The 13,477-nt window shown below is 42.5% G+C and overlaps 1 protein-coding gene across 2 annotated transcripts in view; it reads right to left on the bottom strand.

Annotated features, from left to right (window-relative positions):
• Positions 1 to 1,230: 1,230 nt before the first annotated feature.
• The window catches only part of LOC146798684 (potassium channel subfamily K member 4-like), a 387,504-nt gene continuing 375,257 nt past the window's right edge, over positions 1,231 to 13,477 (bottom strand). For both annotated transcript variants that reach the window (XM_085627995.1, XM_085627996.1), the window contains exon 7: positions 1,231 to 2,411. In XM_085627995.1, the coding sequence (XP_085484121.1) occupies positions 1,848 to 2,411 (564 nt within the window). In that variant the 3' untranslated portion in view covers positions 1,231 to 1,847. The remainder of the gene's footprint in view (positions 2,412 to 13,477) is intronic.

Here is a 13,477-nt window from a genome sequence, read left to right on the forward strand (position 1 = left end):
AATATTTTGGCCACGATATTTTGGTAGTATGATATTTCTGTTGTCGATATGTTGACATACAACCTCAAAGGGGAAGACCATTCAACAATGGAAGAGGAGGTATGCCCCACCAGCTTGCAACCATCTATAAATCTTCCGTTGCTAGTTGGGTGTCAAACTCCAGACAAATCAGGCTCAATATTCAAACTCGCAAACCTTGCCCTTGGCTCTCCCAGGTTTACTCCTTGACAATCCTTGGGGCCAATTTGAGGCTGATATTCATGATTTCTACAATTAATATTTGGAATATATTTGCGTGCATCCTCAAAGACATTCAACATAAATATTGTGCCCTAAGTATTGTCAACATTGAAGTTAATACCAAATCTACAACCAATGGAACAATATTTTTGAAAACAATATTTTGGACACAATACATTTGTCAGCCAATATTTCTGTACACAATGTTCTGACATACAACCTTGAAGACCAAGGGAGAGTATCCTGTGACTCTGCTCATTGTACAGTTTGTTGTTTTCTCAGAAAAATCCAGAATCCCACATTTTCACAAAATCATCAGGACAACCCATTCATTTTCATGCAGAGATCCTTGAATCTCATAAATCTCATTAAATTTTCCATAGGAAAAAAATATTATCTGAAAAATGATAATATTCTCTGCAGAACTGAATGGGCTTTTAGTAATACGGGATCCTATGAAAGTGTTTGTAAGTTTGTTTCTAAAATTAAAAGGAGTAGTGATCAGACTTCCCACAGAGATCTGGCATGATCTGAAATCAGTATTCATCGGGATTAAGAAGATGGGTCACATACATAAAACCTCCCCGTTTGAGCAGGAAAGTATGACTATTGATAGATTTAGTGCAGCAGCCACAAGTTGGGCAGGTGTATGGGGCACACTAGGGGCCTCTGAAAGGATAGAAAACTCAATCGCTTATAGGCCAGCTGCACAAGAAGCCTATCCGAATCACTGAATTAGACATCTGGATATGTACCATTACAGAACTAGAATCTGCAAGGGTTAGTACCACTCCAGTATAACACTTTAAGCAACTGAGAAGTCACAAAACAAGCCAGGTGGTCATCAGTTCCTCATTCTAAGGTGTGATGTCCCATGACACCACTTTTGGTTCCCAAGACAATGCTGATCCCCTTTTCCATGCTGAATAAGGCAGATTGGACATGCAGAAACAATTTTGGAGAAGTCTATGAAGGCTGTACACCTTGAAATCAGGCATCTGTGAATTTAATAAATGTGAAGGGTTAGAGGCAGCTAGGACACTTGTTCATGGCCCCAGAATATGGCATCATCTTAGAAACACAACGTCCGTTGGATCTCTGCCTTGTTTGGAAGAACATCACTTCTTGCGAAGTCAAAGGATTTCCACAGTGTATTGGTAAATGTGCAAGGCACGACTTAGACTTCTGCATAACTTTTAAGTTGTTTTTTTCTTGCCTTTTGAACATTTTACCTTTTGGTCAGCTGTAAAAAGCCTTCATTGTATTCCAAGATTTAGGTTGGCAGTCATTGCTCTTCTGTACGAGTCCTGTTTCAAGGAAGTCCAGGTATTTTGTTGAAAGGAGGGGATCACAGCCAAGCCATTCAAGATATAAAACAGCCACATTGCAAATGGAAGCCTTAAAATGGCTGCCTCACACAAAGGGACAAAGCACTCAAGCCTCCATTGTGAATCAATTGTGCTCCCAGGTGAATTAAATCAGCTGAATAGATGATGCAATTTGGATTCAGGTACACAATGACATTCTATTGGACTTTTGTTTTCTCCACCTAAAGTACAATTGAGCAGTGGAGAAAAGACTGAATGAGGCAAGCATAGTGCAAAGTGCTACACATTCTCTCCCTTGTCTCTGGTTCTTGCAACTAGGTCAATTTTGGTGTCCACTTGCCCACTGTCTTCCTTGGTGGTTCGGCGGAGCCGTTGTCTCCTCTTCTTCTTGCCCCGGAGCCGTACATCGTTTGGTCCTCGTTCGCTCTGTGTGTCAGAGGACTCATCAATATAGGCCAGGTTCTCACCAAAGTAGTCAATAGGATGTGGTTGGTTCGCTGTGTTGAGGCGGTTCATCTCTTCCACCCGCTTGGCCTCTACAGTGCTCGGGGAGGGGTTCCTTGACTTCACTGGGGTTTGAAGCTTCTCCTTGGAATAGTTGTTTGGGTACTGATCCTCCTCCTCCTCCTCCTCCTCCTCCTCGTAGTCATCTTCCTCGTCCTCATCATCATAATATTCTTCCTGGGACCCTTCCTCTTGCCCTGGCACTGTGGTCTTCACTTTTCGTCTCCTGCCCTTATGCAGCTTGTCCGGGAAGTTAATGCTCAGCCCTCGATGCGCCATTTTCATTTCAGCCGTCATGTTGGCGGTCCAGCTTGCTGCATGTGCTGTGAGGCCTCCCATCTGGAAACAGAGTAACAAAGCATTGGACAGTAAGAAGAGGAAGGCCACATCATCTCTCTCTCACATAGCAAGCTTCACATTCAGAGAAAGTGATTTTGTGGCTCTGACCTGGCTAAAGGCTAAAGATAATTTACATATTCCATGCCATTCAACAGACAGGTGGTCAAATTCGAAAATCTCTATGCAAGAAATTGTTTGTATGGTATGTTATTTGAGAAGTGATTCCCTTTGTGTCTCTTATTAAAATGTGAGAGACACGCAGGTAGGTTTGGGAATGACTAACACAAACCAAAGGAGAGCAAATCTTTACGCTCCACCTTCTGCATGGGCATTTCTTCTTTCAATGAGAAACACAGAGAAGCTCACGTACAATATCTTTTGGAAGGGAACCATTATATATGGAAAATTGAACCTCAAAAAATACTAATTTGCAGAGTATAGGGTTGTGAGTAATTTATGCATGTGAATTTTATTATTACACTTTTGAGTATCTTTACTACCTTTGACTGTTGACAAAATCTGACTGTAAAGTTATGCAAAAGTGTAGATTTACATGTTTCCACCCCTAAAAAGGAGGATACAGCTTAATTTAAAAAGTGTAATTTACTACTATAAAAACAGTTGTAAGTTTCACACTACTAATGGCCATCCCTGGTAATGCAACACCTTCACATGGCAAATAATGGAGGCAGGGTCTTTAATTAAAACCCCAATGGAAATAATGTTAAATTAAATTAATATAAATTGATAAAAATATAAGTTAGTGTTCTAAAATATATGAAAATAGTACATGTTTTAATTTAATCATAAACATATTTATAACCACTATTGCATTTAACAATTATTTTTGACAATACATATTATTAAATAGAATGAAACAACTTTTAAATATTTCAATAGATTATTTTTAATAATGAATAATACATTATAAAAAAATATTTATACTTTCAGTGGGAATTTATTTTTTAATTTAACCCTGATAAAAATAATTTTAATGTAATAAAAATAATTTTAAATAATTTATTTTTAGTTCAAAATGTAGTTCATTTAAAAATTCTATTATTTAAAATATATCAAATTACATGAATTTAGTTTTCTCAAAGTTAAATTTAAAAAAATCTCCAACTACAGTAAATGATATGTTTTATGCAATAATAATTATTAAAAGTTATGTATAGAATCAATTAAAAGTATCCTGACGTGCGGTACATTCACCATTGTGATACATATATGTATTGGGAGTGGGACTGACAGAACCCCCGACACATGACAAACCGCAGACACTTCTTACATATAGGAGTGGGCAGAAACTAATCTCTTGGTTATACAAAACCATGATTTCCATGTATATGGTTCCCATAGACAGTGTCAGGGCCATCTGTGTGAAAGCACTGGATAGATGTCTGACTGTCAAAGAATGGATTGCCACCCTGCAATACACCGACAGGACTCCAGGACTACTAGATTCAAATATACTCAGCTCAACTACCTCCACACTACTTAACTGACACCACAGAGACTGAGTATAATAGCTGGAACTACAGACAAGGCTTGCCCACTGTGCTCGTTGAAGGACGCTAATTTTCTACATATGGTCTGAGGATGCCCGACAATAGTTAATTTTTTAGGCACAGAGTAACTCAGGATTTAGATGGACAACACAATGGACACACCTTGGGGAACTAAAAATGTGCATGCTGGGCATGGTTCCTGGCCATCAGCCCTAAAGGTAGGTTCTAGATCCATTGACCTGGGCCTAATATTGGCCAAGTAGGTGATTGCGATGCACTGGAGATCACAAGATGGAAACCCACATAGGAGGTGGAAGGCAGAATTTATTAAAGGGGCAACAGGTGAAGAATCTGTGCTGAGACTAGAGGAACAAAGGGAATTGATGCAGACTGCCACTGGCAGAAAACTGGGCGCTGCTAATGGGCACATTTACAGGGCTTGAAGAAGAGCCAGCGGGACCTCTGTCTCCAACATCACTAGAACTCCCCAGAGAGCAATGGCGAAGGGTAATTAATTGATGGTGCCGGGTGCTGCAGACACTCAGACCCAAACCGAAGGGTAATGTCAGCAATAAAAACATTGAACTACGGCTGAGTGGGGGTATTTGACGTTCTGGTTTTTATTGCAATATCTAACCAAACTTCTGGGCTCCATGTTGGGACAATTGAACATGTGATTACTGACATAAGTACAACTTTATTCTGAAGATATCTTGCTTGGATTCACTGATGCGGGACTGCGATTTCCGGATGCTTGACAGCTATGATAATAACCATGTACCAAGAATGAATTAAATATAATGTAATGATATTTAATAAAATGCATTGTTACATTCATTTTAAATGCAACAAGGTTGTTAAAATACTTAGCAATTAAATTGAAACAATGTATTATTTGTATATATATATATTTTTTTTATATACATGTATTTTTTATTTTATACAACTGAACAATCAGCACTAAGGAAGTCATACATGATACAGTAACAGAAGTAGAGCGCAAATCGTTGCAAAAATAGTCATTGTTGTCGGGCCAATCTCCCCCTCTGACCCAGTGATCCATTGAAAACCAGTTCATGCCAAAGGAGTTGTCCCCATAAAGAGGGGACTGTGTCTTGGACCAAGACACGGTTGTCAGTAAGTTAGTGGGATAATCTTGTGAAATTGTATAGACTCCGATCTCGGTCGAAGTCCCCTGTGTCGTGTGACCGGTAGACTGCTGTGTGTCGCTCCCTGTGTCCAACCCAAAGTATTTCCTCCAGGTGTCCCAGATCTTGTGAAATTTCCTCGGGCACCCCCTGCTACGGTATGTGACTTGCTCGGCCGTCATGTATAGGTCCATCCCCTTAGTCCATTCTAAGGTCTGTCAGCCACCTCACACTTTCTGGCTATGTCCCGTTTGGCCACCATCAGTCCCAAAGAAACAAAGATCAACTGAGTCCTAGTTACGTCCACTTGCCTAGGGATCCCCAGGAGCACGAATTTGGGGTCCATTGGCAACGTTACCCCCAAGACCGTTCCCAATACGCCAATCACCTGCATCCAGTATGGCCTGAGTGCAGGGCAGGCCCAGATCGTGTGATAGAAATTACTGTTAGTGATCTTGCACACCAGACATAGAGGCGACTCTGCTCTCCCCGTCCTATGGAGTGTTTCTCTATCATAATACGTGCGGTGCAATATTTTGAATTGAATTATTAGAAGTCGGGCCTTTATAGCCACCTCCCTGAGATGCATCAATGCCGCCTCCCAATCGATATCCTCTAGCGACTCCACGTCCCACTCCCATCTTGTTCATAGACCTAGCAACCCGTCGGGTAGATTGTTATTGATAGTTTTATATGTGAAGGAGACCGCTTTACCAATAAGTTCCTCCTGTAGGAGCCTACCTTCCAGGGGAGCGTATTCCGGGAGTTGCTCATGGGGGATGTTCTCCACCTGCCACGCGTGTCTCAATTGAGCGTATTTAAGGAATTGAGAGTCCACCATATTATATACCTGCTTAAATTTAGACCATGTTTTAAGTTCGCCTTTTTCAATTATGTCCCCTATCGTGGAGATTCCCAGGAGATCCAAGGTTCCAAACCCAGTGATCTTACATATTTCTTTAAGCCAAGTCCCCTCCCAGAGCGGTGTGGACTGCGTAATCATAATCCGTTTCGTCCAACCCAGGGTCTTGCTAGCCCTCTTCCAGGCCCACAGTATCACTTGGGTCACCGGTAGCAGGCGTGAACTGCCCTTACCCCCATATAGATAATGTAGGTGTGTGTGGGGTTGCATTGTCTCCCTTTCAAGAGGGTATGTGTGGTGGTTTCTATGTTTGTGCATCCATTCGTTTATGGAGATCAAGTGGGATGCCCAATAATAAGCCTCTACATTGGGGAGTGCAATCCCTCCATTGTGCGGGTTGTGCCGCAGCATCTGCAGTGCGATTCTGGGGTGTCCATCTGTAATACTAGAGATCTAATTTTGCCATCGATCTCAGTGAAAATAGCCCTAGGCAGAAGATTGTATGTGTTTTGGAGGACATACAAGAGTTGTGGCAGGGTGATCATTTTAAAAAGAGAAGCTCAACCCATCAGGGTGAGAGGAAGGTCCCTCCATCTCTCTATATCAGACTTAAAGTTGCCTAGGACGATGTCCAGATTTTCTCGTCTGCACACCTCCGCGTTGTGGAAATATGGATTTTCCTGGTCAGTTATGTCCCCTATCTTGGACCCCAACGGTTCTATGTGCATGTTACAAGTACATGTATGTTCCCTCCAGTTCCAGTTATGAAGACGCAAATACATGTGCGTCCACCATTAACATGTCCTCTTTCAGATCCGCCATGAATGGGCCGGATATTCCATTCCTAAGTACGAAAGGCCACCGCCTTTATATGGTTCACTTATGCCATTTTACAGTCCAGGCAAGTAGGCCCTGATTCTGTCACCAAGTTTTTCTTGCTTTCTGTCTCTGAAGCTCCAGTCCGAGCCTGCATCTGTGACCATGAACTTTGTCTCATCCTCTGCGCGGCTCACGATGCCTGACATCAGCTTGCTGCCTGCCAAGAACTGTATTTCACCTTCGAAATTATCTGCTCCGCTCCCTGCCCAATGCATTCCTGTCTAGTAGTTTAAGTAAACATTCTGCCAGCTACCGAGCAAAGGCCCGGCTTCTCTGTCTTTATACAAGTAATTCATAGCCCTATTACCATGGAAGACTTCTGCCCTCGCATCTAGTGTAGACACTTAGACGCTTGTACACGCACTAACAGTCAGTATAGTCAGTATAGAATAAGATTCTACTCCAAGAAGGCCTCTCTTTTGGATAACATAGTTCTTTAAACATAGGATGTTAGATATGATTTGGGATTAGGTTGACTTGACCCTCCAGACATCTGTCGCCACATGTAGAGCTAAATGTCAAGTCCCCTTCACCCCCTAGCTGCACGTCAATCACACGTCATACTGCTGCGCGCGCATTTCTGCCAAGTATTTCTGCTGACATTGTGAAATTCTTTCATGGAACCACCCCATTATGACATCATACCTGATGACGTTCCTTTGTTACGCCCAATCACGCCCATTTTCATTACGCATGAATAATGTTATCTTCCTTATCAATTGTTACGCCTCTCGCATTTGCTTCACTGTAATGCCTATTGTATAAAAGTGATTAATTATCAATAATGTATGTACTTCACTTCCTGAACCTCCGTGGTGATGGAACCTGGAGGCCACGATTCCGAATCGTCCACTGGAATAAAGCCCATTCCGAACCTCTAATACCACGGATTTTGCCTCTTATTTATTGAGCTATTTCTATTATGTTCTGTATCAAATTAAGTCCCGGTAATTAAATTATTTACCACATAAATGGCGCCCGAATAGGGACACTTTCTCATCTCACGCGCCGGCGGTGCGTTGCAGGCCCGGTCTCCTGCCACAGCTGGACGGACAACAACGCGTACCAGCAGGATTTCCTGTATCTCCCTCCGGTCAAGCGGGGGCGACTGAGGCTGCGATCAACACCCAGACGAGGCGGTGAGAAGTGCGAAGTATCCCGACCAGAGCCTAGCTGAGAGAGCAAGATCCGAGGTATACAGAGGCCCACCAGGTTTCCGATATCCTGAAGTATCCGAAGTTGTCGAGTCGAGTCCAGTCCGGTCCAGTTCAGTTCAGTTCCGTTCCGAGGCCTTCCGTTCCGAGCTACCCGGTGAGTACCATTACTGGGGAGGCGTTCTGGCGTGCACATAAGTTGTGCCGGTCCAGACGGGTTTGGGTACACAAATCCGGTCTGCACTGTTTTAGCAGTGTATCTGTACTGTTTAGCAGTATATCTAGTATATCAAGTATATATAAATTCAGAATAATTTCCGTTAAATGTCGAGAATTATGTTTTGTAATTAAGTTTTCTTAGATCATCATCATCATCGCTGCTCATTAAATGTTAAATGTTAAATGTATTAATACGTCCTGCATATTGTGGTGTGAATGACAGTTCATTATCGTGGTTTATTGTATTAAGTTTGTTCAAAATCAAGTATCAGACCAGTTCTCAATATGCCGCTCTTTTCGAAACTAAGACAGATCACAACTAGAAAAGGGGTACTCGAAGAAGCTGTTCCCATTCCTCCTAGGGACACTCCAGGGTACTTCATGTATCATAAACACGGCCTAGACGCTATATTATTTCTTGATCTATGGGTAGACTACACTAAGGAATTACCAGAAAGTCAGAGGTGGCCCGCAGCTGGGACCTGGGATGCAGATTGCATCGTTAAAGTAGAGGAAGAGTTATGGAAAAGGAAAGCCAGACAGTCACAGAAAGACGCCATTGAATTATGGCGTAAAGAATCGTATAGACGCACAGAAAAAGCACGTAGACAGGAAGAGAAGAGTAAAGAGAATTCAAATAAAGTTCGAGAAAATCTATTAATTGAAGAAGGTACACGAGTAAAATCAGAACAAGTAGACAGACAAAGAAATGCCCTTATGAAGGGTATGTATCCCCTTCTGGCCGAAGGATTACCTAAGGCTACTCCGGGGATACCAAAAGACTTGCCACCCCCATTATTTCCAATAAAAGTACATCCTAAGGGGCATCCTAGAACCGCAGAAGATGTTTTCCTTTCCTCATATTTAGATGACGCAGCTCCCGAGTATGCTAACCCCGCCCCACATAGACCGTCGGCCGGGGAGGTTCAACGCCAAGATCCTGTATCTGTATCCTTACAGCATCAAATCCTGACACAAGTTCCGGCAAGCACGTCCGTTTCCACATCTGTTCCTACAGCTACTTCTATAGCTGTGTCCACACCTATAGTTGCTGTATCGCGTTCAACGAATCCTTTCACGCCTGATACCCCAGACGGGGCTACTGGAGGTGCTACCAACATTTTTTCTACGCCACCCAGAATAAATAAACTTATCTTTCAAGAGTCAGCACATCCACGTACCCCCAAACTCATAAATGCCCGCACGCTTAAGGAACTTCTTATAGATTGTAGATATGACCCTGTGCCCGGCAAAGAGGACGAAATGATCATGGCATCATTACGTATCAGACGAGCCGCGGTGTATTTAGGGAAGTTACCAGGAATGACTGTGCATCTAGATAATATATATCATTTTGTCCAAACAGGGCGAGATTCTGAAAGTATTAACAGAGCTATGGAATACCAGAAAGTGGAGATACAGGGGGAACTGTTACGTTTCCTCATAAATTGTGTGATCAGAAATCAAGACCGACCGGGGGTAGACCCGGAAACAATGGAAACTCTTACCCGATGGAGCCAGAATATATCAGAAGGGAGACATGACAGGCAAAAATGTATAATAGCCATGTGCAGAAAGATCCGTAAAGAAATAGAACGCCTACACGAAGAGAGATTAGCGGTAGACCAGTTTGAACAAAACGAGGAGGAGGAAGGATCAGGACTGTCCACAGGACAGTCAGAAACCATAGCCTATGTAGGTAGAGGAAGATCTTGTAATAGTACTAGATGCTTTACTGACCCGATACGTCCGATATGTCCAGATAATAACAGGAATTTCCAAACACCTATAATAAATATGAGGTCCCCCGAGCATTCGTTCCAAGCCGCTGATAAATTACTCCGAGAACGAAGGGGTTATCATTTACTCGATTCTATGGATGAACAAGAATTAGCCAGGTCAGCCGTTCATTGGGTTGACAGTCCCGGAAAATATGGTGATGATACAGTAGCACACACATTTTTGAACCTCACCCCAGATGAACAGCGTTTAGCTGGGATTTATATGATTCAACAACTTCTTATACTATATAAAAGCCAACATTCAGATCCTGGTACCTTACCTGATATATTGACTGAATTACTCACGAATAGATGGAAAGGTTCAGGTACTAAGTTAATTAAGGAAATACTAGAATCCAGAAAGCAGTACATTCTTTTTATATGTCCAGAACATGTTTCATTGCCCATCAAGGAAAGACCGATGTATTACATGGACAGACAGAATCCCTTACGAGAAGTACACCCAATAAAGGGCGAGGACAATCAGTTTAAACGTGTATTTGTATATACGCCCATATCTAAAATAGAATTGTTAGAAATGAAGAAAGTGGTACCCAGTCATGACAAAGACCCAGCGGGTTTCCACCGAGAAATTAAAGACATGTTACTCATGGGAGAGTATACCTATCCCGACATTATGACAATATTAAAGGTATTAATGCCTGCTGGCATTTATGAAAAACTCAAGGAAAAAGAGTGGGAGGTAGGAGACCAAAAGATAGATTGGACAGCATTAGAAAATGAAGAAAAGGCCCGAGGTCCAGGTTCGGGGCTTGGGGACAAAACTAAAGCACTACCAGGTTTACTAGTACAGGTACTGCCACGTTTATTAACTACGAAAAAGGAAGACTGGGGTGCAATCTCAGCCTGTAAACAAAAGCAAGATGAAGACACTAGTGATTTCTATGCCCGATTCGAAAAATGTTTTGGTATAAATAGCGGTATAAAAGCAAGTAGCGAGTCATACCCACATCTGTTTGTGACAAAATTAGTTGAAAATTCCTTGCCCCAAGTGAAGAATAGAGTATTAAAATTCGAGAGTACCTGGCAAGGTAATACCCCATCACAAATGTTACAAATGTTACAGTACCATTACAATAGAATTAGAGAAGAACAAGAACATGAACAAAGACGCATGAAAGACACGAAAATGAAAATGCTAGTCTCTCAGACAGTTCCAGCTGAAGGACATAAAAAGGGTACGACACATTCTGGTGAGTCAGCAGGACCTGTAAAAGGGACATGCAACTATTGTAAACAGCCAGGACATTACATACACGACTGCCCAGTACTGAAGCGTAATATCGCCACAGGTATTACAAAAGAAAGACCACGGCCACCTAGACAGGATCAGAATGAACAAGGAGTACCGCAGCATGCACAGGCCATGCCAGCTCCACAACAGTCTATACAGTTTGTGCCAGCCGCACCAGCGTTGCCTGCTGCTGCCACACAAACCACGACACGACAGCTGTACCAGACCGCACAGTATGACTATCCTGATTATCAACGATATGCATGAACCAGCCTAGAGAGGGAAGTTGACTTACCCCTTATCGAGGTCCCTGTAGACCAAGAAGGACCTTATATACATAGTGAATTATTAGGCCAAGATAGAAAATTTTTACTTGATACAGGGGCAAGTCGAACAACTATAAAACGTAGTGAAGTTCCAGGGGCACCCCTCTCAGGCTCACAGAATATTTCCCTTGGTTTTTCAGGAAAACCTATTGTTAATGAAGTATCACAGCCTCTTCCACTTACGATAGGACCCTTGACCAGAACTACAGATTTATTGCTTACTAAATCATGTCCAGAAAACTTGTTAGGTATAAAAACACTGAAAGCTCTAGGAGCTATAATATGTTGTTCTCCGGAAGGAGTAAGATTGTTTTTACGTGATTTCAAAGGTCACTATGTGTCTCGAGACATGGATTCCCGACTGCAGACTTTACCCACACATTTATGGGCACAAGGCCCTACAGATGTTGGTTGCATGAACATTACACCATATCGAGTCACACTAAAGGCAGGAGTGGTACTACCACGAATGCGACAATACAAGTTACCCCCAGATGCTGTAATGGCTTTACTGCAAATCATTGACGAGCTTATTGGCCAAGGAGTGGTTGTGGAGACCGACTCCAATGTATGTAATTCACCGATAATTCCGATTCTTAAACGAACTGATCCAAAGGCTCCCCCAGTATATCGATTGGTTATTGATCTGCGCGAACTAAATAAATGTATTGTACCACAATATCCCGTAGTTCCAGACATCTCTTCATTACTGACAGCTATTGATTCCGAAGCAACATTCTTTACTGTAATTGATCTCAAGAATGCCTTTTTTAGCGTCCCAATAGATCCGGAAAGCCAATACTTGTTCGGATTTAGTTTAAATGGACGTAGCTTTAAATTCACACGCGCACCTCAAGGATTTACAGAAAGCCCCAGCATCTATAGCCAAGCACTGAAACGAGAACTTGACAGTATACACATGCCAGTCAACACTGCTCTGCTTCAATATGTCGATGATCTGCTGATCACCGCCCGAAGCGAACCTGAATGTGAAAAAGCATCACTGACGGTTTTACAATTTCTAGCCAAAAAGGGGCACAAGGTGTCCCCTTCTAAGCTGCAATTCTGTGTCCAGCGAGTTATTTACCTTGGTCACTCGCTGTCCAAGGAGGGAAGGCAGCTTACACCAGATCGCATTCGGTTAATAGCTAACATGCCAATACCCAAGACACAAAAGGAGGTGCGGGCTTTCATAGGCCTCACTTCATATTGTAGGCAGTGGATCCCTCAGTATGCATTTCTAGCAAAACCACTCATTCAATTAACAACACAGGAGGCAGCCACATCGACTGTCCTCCCTTGGACTCAGGAACACACACTAGCTTTTGAAAGCTTAAAGAAAGCTCTATGCCAAGCACCTGTTTTAGCAACACCATGCTACAGAAAACATTTTACACTCTTTATTACAGAACGAGAAGGTACTGCTTTGTCAGTACTCACACAGGAACAAGCAGGATCACACAAACCGTGTGCTTATTTTTCTAGTACATTAGATCCCGTAGCTCAGGCTCTGCCTGCGTGCCTGAAATCAGTGGCAGCGACAGCTTTAGCAATCAGACAAAGCGATGCCATAGTGTTAGGACATCCATTGACAGTACAAGTACCACATGCAGTAGAGGTTCTTGTGAATCGAACGCAAACACAACACTTGACTATAGCGCGACTTACAGGTTACGAATTAACATTGTTTCAGCCACATATAGAAATCAGACGTTGTAACACATTGAATCCTGCCACACTTTTACCTGTAAATGGAACAGACCCACTAGCTCATGATTGTATTGAAGTTATTACAATAACGACGAAACCCAGACAAGACTTGACAGATGTCCCATTGTCAGATCCAGACCGGACGTTGTATGTAGATGGTTCATGTATGAGAACAGGTACAGGAGAGTTAGTGGCCGCTTACGCAGTCACAACAGACACTG

Source organism: Triturus cristatus, chromosome 9 (assembly GCF_964204655.1).
Source record: "Triturus cristatus chromosome 9, aTriCri1.1, whole genome shotgun sequence".
Taxonomy (NCBI): Eukaryota; Metazoa; Chordata; class Amphibia; order Caudata; family Salamandridae; genus Triturus; species Triturus cristatus.